Here is a 21,473-nt window from a genome sequence, read left to right as displayed (position 1 = left end):
GTCATAACTCAGTGTTTTGGAGGTGATCTGCCATTGTGGCAGGGAATACACTGTTTTCTAACTGCTTTCCTTGACTTTGGCTGATCCATAGCTTATGGTCTAACTAAATTCATTGGCAGAGATGACAAGCATGTGGATAAACACGAATACCAAATCATAGATCAAATTCAAGGAAAACGCATCAGAAAAGAAGTTTTATTCAGCTATTCACACGCAACATAATTTAGTGGGTTTATCACCTTTGCACTACGCTTCCTTACTCTTTACGAAAGCCTAATGCGGGGGCAGAATGTAACTGCTACATCTTTTTAAGGTGGAACAGGTAATTGGAATAAGATGCTGGCATATAAGAAGCAAATCTCAGCGTTGTGGTAAGGTATGCAGTGATCTTATCCCTACTGACAATGTGTTTGCAATGCCTACATTGAGTACATTTCAGACATTTTGAACAAAACGGCTTTATTAATAATTATCCGTTGTAGGTTTTATCCATACATGATGGTCTATTCAAACGTACAGTGCAATTCACCAAAGAACAAGATTTCTTAAATCACACAGTGTATGTCTGGCTTTAGAGGACCTTCAGCTACAGCTCAACCAGTCAAAATGACGCCATGAAGACATAAAACTCAAAATGTGAGCTCCTCGGATGTGATTCCTGTTGTCACTGTGTTACGGAGACTGGTGAAAGAGACAGATGGGGATCAAAACTATGAAACGTACTTTATTTACATCTGTACAAAAGCATTTTTCTGATGTGGAACAAAACCTGCGGTTCTCCAATGCAACTGTACTCGATTCACGGTAGTTAATGTAACAGCTAGCTAATGCACATCATTTGAAATCAGCTAGATTTTAAGGATTTAATAGTTAAGGTACATTGCACTCATTTGTAGTTGGTATGGTGTAGTGGATAACACCTCTGCCTTCTATGCTGTAGACTGGGGTTCAATCCCCCTGCCTGGGCAAGCACCCTACACTATACCAGCAAGAGTCCTTGGGCAAGACTCCTAACACTACCTTCAACGACCTGTGTAAATTGATCAAATAGTAAGTCGCTCTTGATAAGAGCGTCTGCCAAATACCGTAAATGTAAATTTACACCAACATTTACTTCCAAGTAGGTTAGTCAGTATGTATTATTATCAGTATCAACAAGTACTAAGAAACATACTCATACTTAATCTTAAAAAATGCCTTGCTAATACATGCTAAAGCATACATTTCTGTAAAACAGTCCATCCTTTTGATTGGCAGTTCCAGGTTTTTCCACATTTCTCATGGCATTCGGGCAAAACTGCTCAAACTTGGTTGGATGCAGCATCTTCTCTGATTTTTTATCTTAGAATAATCACGATTTATCTTGCAGGTGTTTCTGATATTCATTAATCAAGACTTTTTTTTTTTAATTTTTAAAAAAAAAACACTGAATTTTAGTTCTGAGAAACATCACAAACATGTTTACCTTGGTAAACTTCTATGAGGGAATCATTCTGAACGTTGACATTTCATGCAAAGAGGAAGCATAATCTTTTTATCTGACACACAAGCGATGAGTGAAAAAGTATTTGGAACTGCCAGATGCCTTTCAAAGGACGATGAAAAGATTGACTGCATTCTCACAGATTTTGAAATGAAACAACCAACCAGATGTGCCCAAGTTGTCAGATCAAGCATTACAACAAGTTTATTTGTTAAAACTTCCTGGTTGTAACACATCAACTTATCAAAGGGCACCGTCTTCCAGAAGAGACCCAGTTCTTTTGTTTCAGTGAGCGTATATTTGTCTTTTTACAGGTTTTCCAAATGCTTTCTACCAGTTACAGAAAAATGAGACATGGGATTTGTGGGGCTTCAGCTTCTACAAAGGAAGATGAGTTCATTTTCATTATGAGTCAAAGGCACAAGTGTATGCGGTTGCTAGACAGTGAGTGAAAGTCAGCTTCAGCTCAATTATCTCTCAATTATTTAATCATCTAATGAAAACTCCCTATATTAAAGTAATATGACCGAAAGATTTAAGATCTTATGATTTTAATGCTTGAGTCTTGTATAATATCAGTGGCTTGTTTTAAACATACCACATCACACCAACTGCACAAATGTCTGCGAATGTAACATTTAAGACAGCATTAGATGTGCTCATTGTGCCAGAGGGCAAGAGGTTGTTACGATCTATTAACAGCAGTTAAAGTAACTGTACTCATAAGCTTCTTGGTATGTCAGCACATAAGGCTTAATATACAGTAGCTACGCTGCCAGTCAAAAGTTTGGAAACACCTAACTGAAATATGCATTTTCATAATCTTAGACATTTTGACCTAAAGGCTTATACTTAAATGAAAATTTTTTTTTCTACAACAAATAGTGTAGTTGATGTACAGTACTTTGCAAATGTCAGAGAACACCCTTCACTCATTTAATTTCCTCTGAAAACTGCCATTCATTTTTCAGCATCAAGAAAAAAGCAGAAAAAAAATCATATTTATAATAATTTCATATTTAACAGAAAATACGAGTAATAAACTTGCACTACATGGACAAAAGTATTTGGACACACCTCTTAATCATTGAATTCAGGTGTTTTCAGTCCCACCTGTCACAGGTGTACAAAATCAAGCACCTAGACATGCAGTCTGCCTTTATAAACATTTGTGAAAGAATGGGTCGTTCTAAAGAGCTCACTGAATTTGAGTGTGGTACTGTAATAGGATGCCACCGCTGCAACAAGTCAGTTCATGAAATTTCTTCCCTCCTAGATGTTACATGATCAACTGTGAGTGGTATTATTGAAAAGTTGAAGTGTTTAAGAAGCACAGCAACTCAGCCACGAATCATCAGACCATTCAAAGTGACAAATCAGGCTTCTCTATCTGGCAGTCTGATGGACGAGTCTGGGTTTGGCGAATGCCAGGAGAACATTACCTGCCTGACTGAACTGTTCCAAACTGTAAAGTTTGGTGGAGGAGGGATAATGCTATCGAGTTTTTTGTAGGGGTTGGCCTAGAACCCTTAGTTCCAGTGAAGGGAAATCTTACTGCTTCAGCAGAACAAGACATTTTGGACAATTCTATGCTACCAACTTTGTAGGAACAGTTTGGGGAAGAACCTTTTCTGTTCCAGCATGACTGAGCCAAAGCAAAGTCCATAAAGGCCTGGCTGGGTGAGTTTGGTGTGGAAGAACTTGACTGGCCCCCACAGAGCCCTGACGTCAACCCTATCGAACACCTTTGGGATGAATTAGAGCGGAGACTGCGAGCCAGGCCTTGTTGTCCAACATCAGTATCTGACCTTACAAATGCTCTTTGGACAAAACTTCCCACAGACACACTGCAAAATCTCAGTCCATTGTTCTGAGAACTACAGCAGCTTCTTTGTTTAACTGCAAATGTTCTTTGTTTTCACCTATTTCGTTCTCTCAGTTTCTCTCAACGGCTTCTTGACAGCCTCACATCCTTTTACAGCCATAGCGCTGAGTTGTCTTCTCACAGTGGAAGGATGGGCAGAAACACCTGTGGATTGTTTCAGATCTGAAGCAAGAGTGGAGCTTGACCTTCTGTGATCTCTCAAAGAGAAAAGCTTTAAGTGCTGTTTATCTGACAGTAACAGTTTTTGGTGGTTTACCAGACCTTGTACGGTTGTTAAGATTCCCTTTTCTCACTAACTTTTAGTCATTTTCTGAACTCCAGTTTTTTTCACCTTGGGCTTTCCCTGCCCTCCCCTCAGAAATATCACCTGAAAAATGAATGACCTCTACTTAATGTCTGTTTTGACAGAAAATTAAATACATTAAGGTGCTCTCCGACTTTCGCACAGTACTGTATGGAATTATTTCCAAAAGAAAATTTTAAATTTAAATTCAAACAATGAAAAAATATAATTATTGTTATTGCCCCCCAGCAAAAGGTTGGGGATATGGCATATGTATATCCTCCAAAGTCCTGTTAGAAAACCACCCCAGGTCCTAATGAAGCTGCATGAGAGAACAGTAAAAGTGTGCAATGCTGCATTATTTCAAAAAGAATCTAAAATTAACATTTTTTTTGTTTCTAAATTGTGGAAAATAGTAAAAATAAGTAAAGCCTTATATGGGAAGGTGTGTGTGTATGGGAAGGTAACTTTTGGCTACTAGTGTATATAGAAAACAATACAAAAAGTATGCATTATTATTACACTGAGAATGAGTTATTAAGTTATTAGGCATGAGGAATGGCAGTATGAACAAGTGTGTGAAGGTAAGGAATTAAAACAACCTAGTGATGGGGGCTGGATGCAGGCTGCATCCTGTCAATGGAATCTAAATCACAATGGTGCCACAGCCATCCATGGCCGGGAGTCCAGCTGAGCACAACTTGACCTTGCTTTCTGGTTGGATGGTTTAGTTTCGTTTCCCGTCAATCCACAGTGGTGCTGCCAGCTCACGTACACACAATTAGCCAACCATCTGCCCTAAGTAGCGTGAGCTGCAGTTATGGGAAAAAAAAAAAACATTGCACGTTCCTGAACATGCACATGTTCTTAATGGTGCAAGCAAAGAGCACCTAACCAGTTTATCATTTATCTCATATATCTCTGCCATGCGCAGGGGATGTCATTCATAACACATGCAAGGCTTGTCACTTGATCTCAGGTCGAGAAATGTACTTCCTTCTTCCAAAGAAAATGGCTGGAATGATCTTACTGTAGATGTTCTTGGTCAAAGGCAGCGTAATCATCGACGTGATAGAGTACTGAGTCAAAACAACACGCTACTTTGATAGATGTGAACAGACTGAAGTTTGTGTTCTTAAAGGCTGTGGGTGGGGAGTAGTTTAGGCTTAAGTGCTAAGAACAAGTCCTAGCGTGTGCAGGGTGTCCTAATGGTGAACCTGTTCCAGCAAGCACGCACAGCTTTGTGACACTGAAAAGGCTAAAAACGACAATTCTTACCAATGGATTGATCTGTGCCTTTCGACTTGGTGTAGGTCAGAAAAGCTGCCAACAGGAAGATTGAGGACAGCAGTTCGGCTCTTCCCACGACGCCTGTGACCTAACAGAGAAAGAAACAGAACTGGGATGTGTTGGACGCTTATGAGAAAAATTGACTCTGCAGGTATTTTAACTGCAGATTGAATACATGTCAGGAATGTTGCACTGGACAACAATTTGGTCAACTCTTAAATCCATGTTGCGGAATTAGAGTGACACACATAGCGATAAGATCAGCACGTAATACAACTCTTGATTTATGACCCGGAGTAACACCAACTGTCAGCAATGCAAAGTAGGCAGTGTGGTTTGCCAGTAGTGCATGGAATGTGCCAGACATGTAAGGGTTATGGAGGTTACTGAGTGCAAATTATTTTTCCCCTAAACACTGAATATGAACTGAAAGAATTCAAGAATGATTTTTCTGCAACAGTTACTGAGAACTATTGTCCCTGGGACTACAAGAGAAGCAGACGTTGCTCAGTTTTGAATTTGTGTAAAATATTCCTTTTATCCAGGTAATGTATTTTTTTGCTTTGCACTGTTTCATTCAAAGCATTCATACAATTAATAAAAGCTGTGAAAACCAGTTATATTGCTTATCATTACATAATAACATAAGCAGTTATTATTGCTTGTGTTAGAAATTCACCAGGAAGAGTCAGGAGGCACAGCTTGGCCATCAGTCTGTGACCTGTTCAATAAATACAATAGTCTGACGTGGTTTAAGAAGAGATACTGGGAATCAGGGGGAGGAAGCAAAGAGGGTGGGGAAGCAGATGAAGTGGATCTGGGGTCAGGGGGGGAGTGAAGATGTTCTCACCTCAGGAGCAACAACACAGATAAAACATCAAAATGACACACAACTGTAAGACAATACAGCTGACAAAACATATTTTGGAGCACAGAAGGAAGCATATTTGAAAGGACATATACTTTTTCTCACTTTACAATTTTCATCAGAAAGAGGAAAATTATGTAAAATGTAATGAGAATAAATGAAGATATACAGTACTGTGCAAAAGTCACCCTTCATTTATCCAAAAACAACTATTAAGTACAAGATATTCATTTTTCAACCTCACAAAAAAGACAGACAGACAACATTTAACAGAATATATAAATAATAAATATATTTTTCAGTATTTAGTATTGCCTTTATTACCGCTTCCATTCTTTTCAGGGGACTTGCTTTTAGTTTCTCAAAGAAATCTGCAGGAAATTTTCCACACCTCTAAAGTTCAGAAGTTGGTCACATTTTCTGCTTCTCACAATCCAAGTAATATCAAACACATCCAGTGGTGTTGAGTGCTGGACTCTGGGGTGGTCAGTCTATTGTTCTGGGAACACCAGCAGCTTCTTTGTTTGATTTCTTCTGTCTATATTGTTTTCTCAGTAAGGGCTTCTTGACAGCTGCACATCCTTTCAGTCTCATAGTGCTGAGTTGTCTTCTCACAGTGGAAGGATGGACAGAAAACCTGTGGATATGTTCAGATCTGAAACAAGAGTGGAGCTTCATTTTCTCCTCTCTGTTATAGGAGAAAGCTTTATTGTTCCTCAGACGGGGACAGTTTTGATGGTCTGCCAGGTCTTGGGTGGATGTAGCGAGTCCCATTTTCTTTGTAGATTTTAATACCTTTTTTGAACTCCAGTTTCGGAAATTCCTGTTTTTCCACCTTTCCTTTACTTACGAAAGCGGATTATCGTATATATCTAATTTCGTCAGAAATATCTCCAGAAAAATAATGAATTATGCTGTTATTAACTGTTTTAATTGGAAATTTAATAAATTAATGTTGGTCTCTTACTTTTGCACAGTAGTGTGAATGAGACGAAATAAGTAAGCAGACCTGAACATTTCACGTTTACAGAATCTGAAGAGCATTTCAGCCACTGGTCCATTCACTGCTTATGAGACCAAAACAACAAACTATCCATTACTGCCACCACATGGAGGTGTCTGCAATGGCAGTTTAAACAAAAGGGGCCAGTCATCTGAAGAAATAGTCTGAACACACACATGTCCCCTCCATCCAATAACTAAATAAAACCATCAGTTACAATGAGAATAATGATGAGGCTCATTTCCCCAAAGTCAAATTTATTACAGAGTAAACTGTCTACATCTCACAGGAAGGCATGCTTCCAAGCATGCACACACACCACCACGCTCACTCACACAAATAAACATGAAGAGGAAGTCCTGAACAGAACAGTCTGTTGTCTGTATTATTTCATGAAAGGCATCATCATGCACAAGTCCAGATTCATTTATGGGGAGACAATCCAGACGCCACCGTCCTTGGGCTAAATCTCTGCTGCTAAAGCCTGTTTTGTGCAGAGATGGAATGAATACCAACCAACTGACACATAACAAATCACAGGCCTGCCTTCCTCTGAGCCCTCGTTTCAGCATCTCAGCCAAAAAAATTCCCTGGCAAATATAGCTCAGCCCTTTGCCACCCAGTAAGGTCAAGTGGTCACTAAAACAACACAGTGTCTTTCTTTCTGATGCTGTAGGGTATCTTTGAGGTCTGTGAAAGTTAAATTCCAGTTCAGTTAAATTAATGTACACACTGGCCAAGCAAAAAAATGGAAATGCAAAACAACATATGATTATATTAGATAATGAGCTGTGTGGGCTTCCTAAAAGTACCTTAGATTTCAGACACGGTGTAACGGTAATTTATAATCAATGTGAATTTAACCTAAAATATGGTGTGCTGCGAGCTACCAAAGTCTGAAATAAATCTTTAAAAAGTCGGAAGGTATTAGGTCAAATTTCATGTGAGGTCAGATATCAACACTGCACAAAAAGAAGATTGGCTTGAATGCAAAATCAACAATACTCTGAAGCAGATATGACAGCAACACTAAGCTTGAACTCAGTTCTCTGTGAACACTCTGTCAACGCCCTGGCAATCATCAGATTCATCCGCTCAGTGAACAAGTCCTAAGCACAACCCATGTTACAAAACGTTCTTCCACACATTGTGTGCAATTACACTTTTCCACCAGGGAGGTTTTCTCTTGATGACAGGTGGGGGGAGGAAAGGGGAGGCAAAACATGATATTATTGGTTAATATTATTGTTTAGTCACATGCTGGTGCACTGTGATGTAATCAAAACTGAGAATGCATTTTAGAGATGGGCAAAAGTCACTACACTTTTTCCTCAGAATCTTCTAGAAATCAAAAATTCTGTCTTTTAAATTTGGCATGATATAAAGAATTTTGCTTAATATGACCAAAAACATTTTGATTTAAGGTTAACTTTTTTTTTTCCAATGAGGAATCTCCAGTGGTAAAGTATGTTAGATCAAGAAGACTCTGTGTGCAGAAACCTAGTCCATAAACTCAGCGACTTTAGCAACTTAATATAATCTTAGTACTGTGATGTTTTTGGGAAGTGAGACCTGTTATACCACTGATGATGATTTTACATAATTTTGATTTTTAACATATTTAGCAATTTGTAACTATTGTGTCAGTAATTATGATTCTACTTAATGTCTTTCAAAACCTTTTCCACGTCTAATGTCGCTTTATAAACTCAGCTGTCTTTCAAAGCAGGCATCTGTTGATAATATCTATTATTTCTGAAGTCTCAATCACAAAGTGTTGCATACACCATCGATTTTTTGTATAGTAACACACTGATGTGTTACTTTAGTGTTACCATGTTCAGCCTTTGTAAATTCACTGCTAACCTGAGGTCGCTGTAGTTGCTGTGTGGCCTGAATGGAGTAACTGAAAAACTCATGGGGTTATTCCGCTTCTTAAGCTATTTTTAGCCCAATTTTAACCCCATTTTATCCATTTTAACCAATTTTCACAATCGAACGCAAATTTCCAGGTCAGAAACTTGATGAGAAGTAAGTGGTGACATGAACAATCTGGTAGTTTGAGAGTGGAAACAAGTCAACCTTTAGCCTTCCCGAACAAGCTCCAAAGTGACCGGTGATGTCTGATTTTTACAGATCAAGACGTTCATGAATCCGAATGGTGTCAGCTGGCCAACTATATAACCAAATGTGTGATTCAGGCAGTAACCAATGAGAGAGTCTGCAGAGAGAAATCCATCTCGAAGAGCCTTCATTACAATGGAACTCATTTTTGATGCGTTGTTTTCAATATTTTGCTCGCCCCATTCATATTAGGGTTGTGCATTCCGACTAATTTTGATACGAGATTATGAGCAGATGATCAGTTAACTTTGGGTAAGGACAAAAATGGACTTTGAAATCTGTTGGTTTTTGTGTTGGATGAGTAACATAATAGGGGCTGCCTCAGCCAACTTAATGAGGTAAAACTACAGCTAACTGGTAACACTGGATGTTGATGAGGACTCATTTTCTACAGGTGGTCATTTCTCCTCAGTGCACGATGTGGCAGCATATTAGTTTGCCAGAGACATTCATTTCCACTCTTTCTGGACACAGCTAACATGCGTTAGAAATAAACCTGTGCTATTTCTGCCTTTTTAGACATGTGTGTCTTAATGTGCCCACATTAAGGCACATATTTCAGAGCAGCAAAGTATTGCTATTAGAATATACAGACTTCCTCACAAATACAAGTAAATTTGCCATATTTTACAGTCCTGTATAAATCTAAACTAAAATTTGAATTTCACTAAATTGTTAGCCTGTATAATCTTCTTCCTGTGATGAAATGTAACAAACAAACAAACAGTGATTTCAGTGTTCAAATCTCAAACGCTTAACCTACAGCTTGAGTACCCAAGCACATCCCTAAATTATATATGCATTTATTTATGTAGACTACCAACTTTCCATTGATGGAGAAAATGTGGAAAGGTTAACAGCTTTTGTCTACTCGGATCAGTTATTAACAACAGAGGATCCATCACAGACTGACAAAGATCAGAACTGTCCAGGCTGTGGTCTTCTCTGTGGTTCTTTATGGATGTGAAAGCTGGATAATAAACAAGAAAGGCAGCAAAACTATAAATGCTTTTGAACTTTGGTGTTGGTGAAGACTTTTGAGAGTTTCCTGGATGGCAAAGAAAACAAACAAATGGATCTTTGAACAAATTAAGCTGCATCTCTCACTTAAAGCCCAGACATCTGAACTGAAATCTTACTCTGGACATAATCTGAGAAGAACCGATTAATTGGAAAAGACTGTTATGTTTGAAAGAATTGGAGGCAAAAGAGGAAAAGGACGACCAGCGACACGATGGATGGATACAATCAGAAGAATCATGAACCAGCCATTCAGAAGCCTGAACACCCAAACAGATGTCAGGATATTCTGGAGGAACACTATCCATATGGTCACCATGTGTCGGAAACAATTTGATGGCACTTAACAACTTAATAATCATAACTAGGGCTACACAGAAAGGATTCCATATGGTTAGTCTTAAGGAAATTATTCAGTACATCAGGAAAACTCAAATTTCACCAAGATTTCATCTGAAGTGAAAGTGGTTTTGTAATGATTCAAGGACTTTTTTAAAAATATACCAAATAAACAAATGGGACTGGAGGAACTATCTATAAAGCACTGCGACAGACAATAAAAACACTAAGTTATCTTGTCTACTTGGGTTTGAAAATGGCCTGAGAATTTACAACATCAATGCAGTTGATTCAGCACCTTCCAGAGGTGCATCTGTACACCCCTAATATGTACCGTCTGCATGCGTAAACTCATATGAATATGGGTTTCAGAGGCTAGAAACTGCACTATTGTGCGTTTTACTCACAGCCTCTGTGTGGATGGGGTGGACAGCAAACAGCAGTGCGGCCACCACACTGGTCGTGCGGTCCAGGAGCAGTCGGCAGAAGCGCAGGAAGAGGATGCAAACGGCTGCATGGAGAAGCACGTTCAGCAGGTGGTAGGACGCAGGGTTCAACTCGCTCAGCAGGTAGTTGAGGCGGAAGGTGAGGACAGTGAGCGGTCTGTAAGATTTATGGCTCCTCTCCTGCACAGAAAGAGAGTGGTTTCAGGTAGACACATCCTTGCCAAGATTGCACAACCCTGCCCTCCCCAACCCTGCAACAAATCTTCAACATTAACTGAGAGCCAATGTTAGATTAGTACTGGAGGAGGACTGATAATCAGGAATAGAATGAGCACACCCTACATGATCAGTCAGCAAGCAGATTCTCATATTTTAGATGATAGATCATCTATACCAAGGGTGCACAAACTTTTGTCTGCAGTGTTTGTGGTGGACTAATGGCCCAAAAAGACAAAACAGCATACAAATGAAGAAGATAGCTAGGTTTCAAATCAAGAGTTTACAAACATATAAGATACACTACACTTTGTTACTTATAATAATAGTGCAATTGAATTTCAAAGGGAAAATAAGTTACATATAGGATAAATACTCTCCATGGGTGAGGAGGCGGGGTTAGGTTACCCTTCTGTTAGGCCAAATCAAATGTCCTCAGTGGCCAAATTTAGCCCGCAGGCCAATACTGACAAACCATAATATTGCTTTTCAATTATCTTTTTAGCAATGTAGCAGGGCTGGGCAATTTGACAATATTTATCATTACTGGGATAAATTACATCACAATACAATATAATATGATTTTCTGAACATATCATCAGTGCCTGAACACTAACCAACTACATGTTTTATTATAAAGAGAGCAAAATCAGACCCATTTAAGTGGATTTAGTGCAACAAAGTATGCAAAATATTAAATAAAAATCATTTTATTTTTTTAAATGTAGCGCTTCAGTTTCAAGTGATCTGATTTCTGAAAAAAATAAATATCGACATTTCATGTATCTTAAAATCTCTTGTAGCATTGCCACATTATATTTATGCCATATCGCCGACCTCTGCAAAGTAGATAATGAGCATATACAATGATGATAATGATAGGCAAAGACACTGAACTAATGCCCATAAAATAGCCATGTCCTTGTTGCCAAGTGATTTGTTTTTAGTTTGTAATTCTATTTTGGGCATTTTACACATAGTATCTAGGACCTGACAGTTAGCTGCAATGTATATCACATACATGGTGATTCATATTGTTTTGAAAGAACATATTAGACAACATAAAAACTTAATAAATAGTAAGATTCCTTTCTGAAAATGTTTACACACCTATGTAATTGATTTTGTGCAATAAAAAAAGACAAAATTTCAGACTGGTGTAATAACACCTTTAGAGGGCAGTAGTGAGTCATGTTTGTTTATTTGAGCTCCAGCTGCTTCTGTACTCAGCTGGAAGCTGATAAGATGAAAATCTAATAAGCTGAATAAGATGAAAATATCTAGTCAGCCAATCTGGCTACTTCAGTCTTGTATTTAAATAGTTGTATACAAATCAACAAAAAATAACAAATTATTGTTCACAATTATTTATATTACAGGTGATCATCAGCTAAACTTTCATGATCGTCAAATCTGTTACTGTGAGACACTTGGAAAAGACAGACACTGAACTTTATCAGTATCACCCAGCACTATTTTGCATTCTCAAACAACAGGACAGAATTATAACGCATCATTTTACCCTCTCTGTAACAGTTGGGACCCTACCTCTGACATGGGGGTCCCCCAGAAATCATTGAGAAAGAGGTTCTGGATAGGCGTGGAGGGACGAAGGTCTTTGTTGTCCAAAATGGCAGAGACATCATCAAACACGAAACCACACAGGAGACTGTTCCAGTAGCAGCCCACCACCAGTCCGGTCAGCAGGCAAATCTCCTTCCACGACAACACAGCCATCACTGACGTGTGACCTCATTGAGCACTGTAAGGAGGAGAAACCAGAGTCCACAGAACAGATTCAAGTCAGTCCACTCAAAACTGACACAATCCTCACCATATTACTCAGCCCTGGTCCTGGAAGCCCACAGCTCTGCACATTTTAGTGCTTTTCTTGCTTTAACACAGCCACTTTAACGTAATAATGGGTTCATACAGAGCTGAGCAGTTGGATCAGGTGTGTTGGGAGCAAAGAAAACACTAAAAACTTCAGGGCAGTGGACCTCCAAGACCCGGGTTGAGAAGCACTGACTTCATGGCATTAACAAAATGAATGACAAATGTGTTCTGGCACGTTTCAGTTTTCAGAAAGTCACAGCTCAAAACGGCTTTGGCTTTGAACAATGAATATTCAAAGTCAGGTTTTTAAACAACTAATTTTAAACATACTTTCGTTATTAAATATGAAAGTGACTCGAATGTCTAACACTCTGATGTGCTGATGTAGATCTATCATTTATATTTTCATTCAGCTGCTCAGTGAAAACACTGGAAACCTCCCCAAAAAATCAAAGCAGCTGAAGTTATGCTTCGTGAACAACACAGTAATATTTACGCTTAATCACAGCATACAGTAATTTGGCTCACTCTAACGTTACCCCTTCATCCAAAAACCAAAATCTAAAGACCGTCATCTAAAATCATGTAAACCTTCTGAGTCTCAGTCCTCACCCAGAGTGAAGGCTGAGCAGCTTATGGCAGCTATTGTATTAGCCACTACTGGCTAACGGCACTGAAAGAAGGGGCTACTGAAAACAGCCCCAGGTGAGCCTTATTAAACGATAAACGCTGGAGACCCACCTTGTCATGGCTTTGAGGAGTTATTCGGAAAGACAATGTAAGTATGGGTTTAAAAAACACAGCTGCTTTAATTCGGTAACGGCAACCCAGATTTTCGATGCTAATAGACTTTTTTCCCAGCTGTGTAACGAAAAACAGGTTCCGGGTTGCAACTCTCCTGTTTGGCAATATCGACTACTGTACCAAGCGTTTTAGTTCAGTATTTAAAAGTGGAAATAATCTATAAAGAAATTATTATAAGTAGAAATGATAAATGAATGTTATATAAATACATGGGTATTGGAAAGAACACAGAGGAATAAAAATTATTTTAGAGAAAAATATTATAAATAATAACAATAAAAACAATAATGAATTAATACATTATTTTCAAAATTGTTATTGAAAAGTATCATGTACGAGAGTTTAAAAAAGTATGTGTTGTCTATGTCGCATTCTGGTTCTTATTCGCATTTTTTCAGGTTAGGTCTTTTTTTAGTGAATAAATTGCATATGCCAGCCAGCTAAAGTAGCCTGTTTTAACAGATTTAACCAACGCGCATTTTAATCGGCATATCTTATTTTTACAAAGAGCTCTTTGTATGTTGCTTTTAATATGAAAAACAAATTCACGCAGAACTGCTGTACGTTTGCTGATCTCCAAATCATTCTTTCCAAAAATTGAACGAGCGGCTTGCTTGTCACATAATGTGTAGATCTTGATTTTCCCTCCCCAATCTTACGACGATGACGCGAAACGGCAACGAACGTCCAGCGAAATACGACTGTTTTCAGTGGTAGCCTAGCAACAGCGCGAGAAAATGGAACGTTTTAGTTAGCTAGCTGGCTAACGATATCGAGAATATGCTGTTAAATTTAAACGCCCGACTGAAATGTGTGACAATAAATAGCTTCTTTAACGTTTGGTTAGAGATTGAAATTGGCGACTTGGCTTTTTAGTGGACTATAAACAAACTATACATTTAGAAACTGAGCTAACGGTGTTGTGTTTGTGTTCGCCTTGCAGTAACGTTAAATTAAACAGTTCACTTCTACTCCGTTTCTTTCTTCTTTTGGTATCTAACTAACTAACTCGTTAAGTGTCTTGTTGGCTGTTGCTCTGAAATTGCGTGCTAGCTAAATGTCTAAAACAGCACCTTTGAAGCAGATGGTAATGACCACTGTTGTCATTGATGCTGGCCACAGAATTGACATCCTGTGACTCTTTTCGCTGCAGTCTGCAATAGTGCAATATATTACAGAGTGCACAGGAAATATGCTCGTTATGTGACTTGATCAGATTACCCGTAACGTTTTACTGCCTGCATAACTCAAGCCCAAAGTAGATGACTGTGTCCAGGTCTACAAGATACTCTTCAATTTAAACAGACAAGTATTTTACAAGGTACTTGGCTGTTTGTGTAACTCCACTGCCAAGATTTTGGACCAATTTGGACACAAACAAGCAAGATGCCTCCAGCCACAGACTGGAAACTAGTGATGAGTGTGGACCCTGACGTTCTGGGAAGCGAAGAGGAGCAGAAGATCTGTGACATTATTTTGAAGGTAATGAAATCCAAGTAAGCTGTAGCACATCACAGTATCAGTCATCTAGCCAGCATGTTAAAGTTTTGCCAGATGCAAGTGCTTTTTAATGTTTGGCTATGATCACTGTGTCACCAGTAAACTATATAGTTCCTGGCGTAGACTTTGGGAATAGTAAACTAGAGGATATAACAGAGGCCAGTTTCCTGAGGACATAACTGAGAGGAATATATGGATTTGTCCACATTTGGGGCAGTGATTCAAGGAAGTAAAGCCAAGGCTTGGACTAACCCACGCTGTAAATAGAAATCTTATATTTATTTATTGTTTGTTGTGTGGGTTTCTATGGGCCAGTTCTTTTCTTAAGTCTAGCCCTTGATTAATAATGTTTATTTGGAAAACTGGCATATAGTTAGAAAGTTATAAAGCACTACTCACCAGAATGAGGGACATATGAGGGCCAAACCCAGCTCATCCTTGTCTGCATGTCGTTAAACAACATGAATGTCCTTCTGCAGATCCATCCACGAGAGCTGAAGGAGGGCGAGCCAGAGAAAATAATCCAGCTGTTCAGAATCTCACAGACTTTACTGAGGGTACGACTCTTCAGATATTTTCTCTCCTTTTCCTCTGTCTCTTTTTTTCATGGGTGTAAAAAGCTTTTTGATCATGATTATATTTAACACAGACTCATTTTTCTGTAATTAGTTGAACATGTGCAGATTTTAAACCTCAGAAAAAGCAGCTGTTTTTAAGAAAGTTTGAAGGACTTGTCTAGGGGTGGGCAGCGTGACCACATTTATCGTTATCGTGCCAAATTATGCCACATTACATCACAACACTTTTTCTGAGCATATCATGGATATCATCAGTACTTATGGACTGATCAACTGCATTACAAAGCAAGCATAATTGGTCCGGTTTAATTGAATTTAGTGCAGTGCAGTTTGTAAAACAGTGAATAAAAATCATTGTATTCATATTTTTTGAGAGCATATTGTAGAAATACACCAATATGAGAATTAGGAGACATTTGTCATGTTTTATGAACCAAACTTTTAGAAATTGTAGGGTTACATTGATATAATTGATAAAATGCAGTAATTTTAGCGCAGTAACCCAGCGTCACCTAAACATTCTGCTCTTCCAAAGTACCATAAATATGTTAGCGAATATTGGATGTAATATCGGCCAAATCTAAACATCTGTCAACATCTGATATATATTTTTTTAAGGCAAATATCTGCTGATACTGATATGATTCTGATATTGCTCTGTACCCCTAGCTTTTTTTTAACGTGGCTATACAAGTTCTGTTTGTTCGAACTTTTCAAACCACAGAAGAACAAAATATTGTGATGCATATTGTGAAAACATCTTGAAATATCATGATATTTTTTTACTCTATCACCCACCACTATACTAGTCTTTTTGCTGTGCTTTTACCATTTGCTTATTTTTATATGACCTTATTGATTTTTTTTTTACTTGTTATTTATTTTTTTTAATTTATGCTTAACCTTTCTACTGTTTCTGAATTTTGGTAATTATGAAGCACACAACTGAAACTGTTCTGTAACACAAAGCATTATTAGTAGTAGTGTTAGCAGTAGTTGTGTTTTCACTAGTCTAACGGATTTGATTGTGCTGCAGCTGAAGTTGGAAGAAATAAGCTGTGCCTACGATGTCGTCGACAAAGCTGGCACCGAGCAAGCAAGAATTGGTATGTCTGCATTGTCAGGCGCTGAAAAGAAGTTGTCAGAAAGATTTGAAATGTGGTCTGATTCAATAAAATATCTTTCTCTTTATACAGAAACCGAACTCAATGCAAAGATATATAAATTGGAAAATGAGCTGGAGGTAAGCATGTGAACCAAAAATAAATAAAAGCTTGTACAATCAGAAACACTGGGTTAGTATTTTAACCTGGCAGTAATGTTTACTAACTTTGGGAGGCACCAGACACAGAATAATAATACCTCTGTGTTATCAGTGGCCTTTTATTGTTCTGTCTTATGAGCTGGACAAGCTTGAGAAGATTAGCAGGCTAATCTTTTTGGCTGTGAGTTGTTGTCAGTTACAGATATACCTCGTTTAACCTCTATTTTGTGCATTTAATCAGAATATATAACATGCTCTGCCAATAAGTGTGAAATAAATCCATCCTGAAGTGCAGGTAATGCATGCAGAGGGAGATGCAATGTTCTTGGTGTGTTGTTAAGGCTTATTTACACTTGTGGATGTCCAGATGGCACAGCGCTCAACGGGGGGGCGGGACACACGCTTCCTCCGGGACGAAATCCGCCAACTGGAGAGTCACTTGGAGCGCAAGGAGAAGGAGCTGGTCCAGCTGGAGAAGGAAATGAGTAAAGAGAGGAAAACCAACGAGGAGGTACAACATCTGTACTGCTTGTCCAGTTCTTCTACTAATGCATTCAAACAAAGCTGCACAGTACACTACTTAATCTGTTGTGTCTTAATCTGTACATTTTTAGGACAGATACCTTTTGGTGATATATTTTCCACCATGTAAATACAACAACTAATGCGTGTTGATTGAAGGCCAGATAATAACTGTTTCGAGCATTTTTTTTGAACACTCTAGCTGTCACATCGAGCAGAGGAGGCTGAAGATGAGAACAGAAAGCTAAAAAGAGAGGTAAATGCACGTCACTGTCTCTCCGCATGTAATAATACCCATATGCATGCTTACACAGAAGCTAATTTGAAATAAGATTTCTTGTTATGTGCTCCCGAGGTTGTTAGGGCTCTCACTGGTAGTTCAGTGGAAATAAGACGAAGTGTTATTGTTCTGTGGGAATGCCATGGACACTAGCGAGCACAGGTGCTTCAGGCATGTGTTTCCTTTACCCTCCCATCTCTATCCCTGAATCACTCCATTCTCATCATTGTTTCTGCTTGTTCATGTTCAAGTGTTTTGTTTTCATAATCCCATTTTCATTTTTATGCATGTTGCATGTTGCCTTTTTCTTTCTGCACTATCATCGCTTATCCGTCGCTGTCTTTGCTCTCACCACCAAGATAAAGCAGCTTAAGAAGAAGGTAAGACTCTCAGAGTGAGAGGAACCAGACTGTCTCAGCTTAGTATGTGTGTATGTTTGGAAAAAAAAATTGAGAAAACATCCAGAGCAGGAATGAACGATCGCTGGTTTAAATGACGTTCACTATTGATTTGCTGTATATATGCTGTTTTTGGCTGGGTCTCCTGTAGAATGAACAGCTCCATCAGGATGTGGAGTTCTACAGGAAAGAGCTGGAGCAGAAGGACTCCCTCCAGACCAGAGAGGAGAGCACTGAGACTCAAAGGAGGCTCAACAAAGCCAACCAGCAGCTCTACCAGTGCATGGAAGACCTGCAGGTCAGCTGGAACACACTGCTTCAATCTAATCTCTGTCATGCAAATATATGGTCACATTTAAAGGATGATTTTTCAAAATGACTTCATAATTAAATCACTGATATGCCAGCAAAGTCATTCAAAGTGGTTTGGAAATGGTAGAGAAAATTGGAAGAATTTGAATATCGAGGTACATCAAGAATAATTTTATACAGCATCGATAAGATTTTTGATAAGATTTTTCAAGATGAGGTTTTTCTTGGATTCAAACCACAAAGTAAATCATAACCTAATTTAGGAAGTATGTTTTTACATAGTTCCTAAACTATGTTTTTACAAAGTTATTGTACATCCTGTTGTACATATTTTGTACATATTATCCCATCTTACCTCAAGTTAGGAAATCCTACACTACTTGAAGTTGGCAGTCAATTGTCATGTATGTTACCAAGCAACCGACCTGACATGCACAGCTAACACTCAGATAGGCTTTAAGTTAAAACTGATGCTAAAGGAAAAACAACCATAAACAACTGCAGCATTTAAGGTAAAGAATATATCAGTGGTCAAATATCAGTGTTTAATCTAGTAGTATTAAACCAAGTGTGGTAAATTGAATGTACAACACTGTTAGCTTGGCGCTGACATCATAACCCCTCAGGGCCACTAGCAGAAATTAGCATTAGCAGATCTGGTAAGTTAGCTAGCTGTTAACCAGATAAATAAAGGATATTTATAGAGTGAAATTATTTACATTAACACACTCCTAGATAATAAAATTAGCGTATGTTCATGATTATATGACAAAAGATCAGGAATTGAACTGTAACTAATATCTCATGGTTTATTTTATGGTGGTGTAGGTTGTTAGTTAGCTTAGGCTAAAAAAAGCTCTAATTTAGCTACGGGTGCTATGGAAGAGTGGTGCTTCACATTCATGACAAAGTAGTTTCTTATTGGGATATTCTAAAACTATTTGTTTAAAAATTCAGTTATTCCAATAGCAAATATGTCTAAAATGTTCATTCCTGCTAGTGAAGTCTAGTGAACTTGTTAGCTAAGTTATCTATGTAGTTATCTAGCTACAGGGTAACTTTGTACTTTCAATAAAATGGAAGATTAAAATAGAAGTTAGCTGAAATTTACGACACTGTAAAGGGGATTTTGGTAAGTTAGAATGTTTCTCTAATACGTTTTGTCCTGTCTGGAAAAAATAATGGGCAAAATGTTATTCTGTATTAGCTACTTTCCTAAATGAGATCCTCACTGAAATTATCATGGTTACCAGACAGATGAGATGGATTTCAGAGTTAATACAGCTGCTCTACATTTTGTGTATTTGTTCATTTGTTAAACAATTTATTGTCACATTTTGCCTGCCTGCCTGGTATAACTCCCATTCATCCTGTATGTTCATCTGGCAGCATGCTGAGGACATGGCTGCCAACCTGAAGAGTGAAAACGAGCACTTGCAGAAAAATCTGGAGGAGTCGGTGAAGGAGATGGAAAAGATGACAGATGAATACAACAAAATGAAGGTTGTGGTCCAGCAGACCGACAGCATAATGGACCAGCTGAGGAAAGAGAGAGACCAAGCCAAGCTCCAGGTTTTTTTATTAGCTTATATCTACAGTTAGTTAATTTGAGGCTGTGCAGTATTCCTTGAGGTTTTATGACCTGTTATGTTAAAAAATGACTAGTCCAAAGGAGCTTGAGAAAATTTAACTGACAATAAATTATTCTTCACTTCAGTCTTTTCTTGACTGTCACTATAGGTGAGAGAGCTAACAGAGCAGATCCAGGCTCGGGCTGAGGAGGATGATCCAGTGATGGCTGCAGTCAGTGCTAAAGTCGAGGAGTGGAAGGTAATATAGCACTACTACCCTTCGCATCTTTGTTTGGTGGTTGTTTTTCCCACCACCAATTAAATCCCATCCATAAACTGAAGGCTTCCAAATGGTGAGGTTATGAGTTTCATCCCTGCTGATGCCACATCCGTCCGTGGCTAAGAGTACAAGAAAGCATAATTGGCTTTGTTGTCTGTGGGTGGGTAGAATGGTCCTCCTTCTCAACCCATCACTCAGCGTGATGCTAGCCAATATGGGTGTCTGTTAAAATACTTGGCAGTTAGTGTTTTCCACCAAGCATGCTAAGCTATTCAGTGGTGTTGCATTAGCGGCAGTTTGAGAAAATGTGGTGGTGCTTCACACGTCCCAGATTGTGTCGTGTGATAAGGGAAGACTTGGCTAATGGGTGGTATTGGACATGACTAAATTCTGGGGAAACAACAACAAAACAAAAAAACGCAAGACATACAACTCTTTCAAGTGAAGTTAAAATTTCTGTATGCTTAAATCTTGTTGGACATGTGTAATTTCGTTCTCTGCCTGTCCATTGTTCAAGGAAAACTAGTCTGGCAGTTTTGCGTGTTTTCAGTTGTTTTCTTTTTGTTCTAAAACAACAAGCATGGCTCTGAGTAATCTAAAGAATTGTTTTCACTTAGCCTCATGAGTCAGAGCTGTTGACAGGTTAATTATCTGTATGCTATCAGCATCAGATTTGTGCCAACTGTTATTTTACACAAACACTGATTTACTTTTTAAAACATTTCTTTAGAAAGCCATTTAATTGTGGTTGTTACTTGTCACTCTCAATGTTTTCTCTGTGTGTTTTGTGTAATGTTGTGCATGTGTGTGTGTGTGTGTGTGTGCGTGTGTGTGTGTGCGTGTGTGTGTATGCAGAGTGTATTATCAGGAAAAGATGCGGAAATCGTGGAGTACCAGCAGATGATTCGGGACCTGAGAGAAAGGCTAAGATCTGCCCATATGGATTCAGACAAAAGCAACATCATCGCATTGCAGCAGGTCCGGGGCTAATCACAAGCCTTACTATTCTCACACTGTGGACCAGATACAAAGCTTTTTAATAGTGGTGTTTTAGGAGCTAAACAGCAGTTAAACCCTCATTTCAGTTGCAATAAAAACAGCAAATACATAAACACAGTATTGTGCAAAAAGTACTAAACAGAGACCTTTATTTGTTTATCAGTCAAAAGGG

General features: G+C 38.5%; 2 protein-coding genes across 4 annotated transcripts in view; one reads left to right on the top strand and one right to left on the bottom strand.

The window, feature by feature from the left end:
• The window catches only part of tmtc3 (transmembrane O-mannosyltransferase targeting cadherins 3), a 36,203-nt gene extending 22,555 nt beyond the window's left edge, over nt 1-13,648 (bottom strand). Inside the window, exons 1-4 of the mRNA XM_036568241.1 lie at nt 13,535-13,648; nt 12,506-12,719; nt 10,703-10,921; nt 4,930-5,029 (exon numbers count right to left, since the gene is read on the bottom strand). Coding sequence (XP_036424134.1) covers nt 4,930-5,029; nt 10,703-10,921; nt 12,506-12,694 — 508 coding nt within the window. The 5' untranslated portion in view covers nt 12,695-12,719; nt 13,535-13,648. The remainder of the gene's footprint in view (nt 1-4,929; nt 5,030-10,702; nt 10,922-12,505; nt 12,720-13,534) is intronic.
• Nucleotides 13,649-14,324: 676 nt separating this feature from the next.
• The window catches only part of cep290 (centrosomal protein 290), a 28,876-nt gene continuing 21,727 nt past the window's right edge, over nt 14,325-21,473 (top strand). The window contains exons 1-11 of one of the 3 annotated variants that reach the window (XM_036568237.1): nt 14,325-15,079; nt 15,577-15,654; nt 16,712-16,781; nt 16,872-16,918; nt 17,307-17,450; nt 17,664-17,717; nt 18,101-18,121; nt 18,291-18,437; nt 19,841-20,023; nt 20,192-20,281; nt 21,158-21,280. In XM_036568237.1, the coding sequence (XP_036424130.1) occupies nt 14,984-15,079; nt 15,577-15,654; nt 16,712-16,781; nt 16,872-16,918; nt 17,307-17,450; nt 17,664-17,717; nt 18,101-18,121; nt 18,291-18,437; nt 19,841-20,023; nt 20,192-20,281; nt 21,158-21,280 (1,053 nt within the window). In that variant the 5' untranslated portion in view covers nt 14,325-14,983. The remainder of the gene's footprint in view (nt 15,080-15,576; nt 15,655-16,711; nt 16,782-16,871; nt 16,919-17,306; nt 17,451-17,663; nt 17,718-18,100; nt 18,122-18,290; nt 18,438-19,840; nt 20,024-20,191; nt 20,282-21,157; nt 21,281-21,473) is intronic. The other 2 variants (XM_036568238.1, XM_036568239.1) reach the window with 2 other exon arrangements.

Source organism: Colossoma macropomum, unplaced genomic scaffold (assembly GCF_904425465.1).
Source record: "Colossoma macropomum unplaced genomic scaffold, Colossoma_macropomum, whole genome shotgun sequence".
Taxonomy (NCBI): domain Eukaryota; kingdom Metazoa; phylum Chordata; class Actinopteri; order Characiformes; family Serrasalmidae; genus Colossoma; species Colossoma macropomum.
This window is presented reverse-complemented; position numbering and strand designations above follow the sequence as displayed.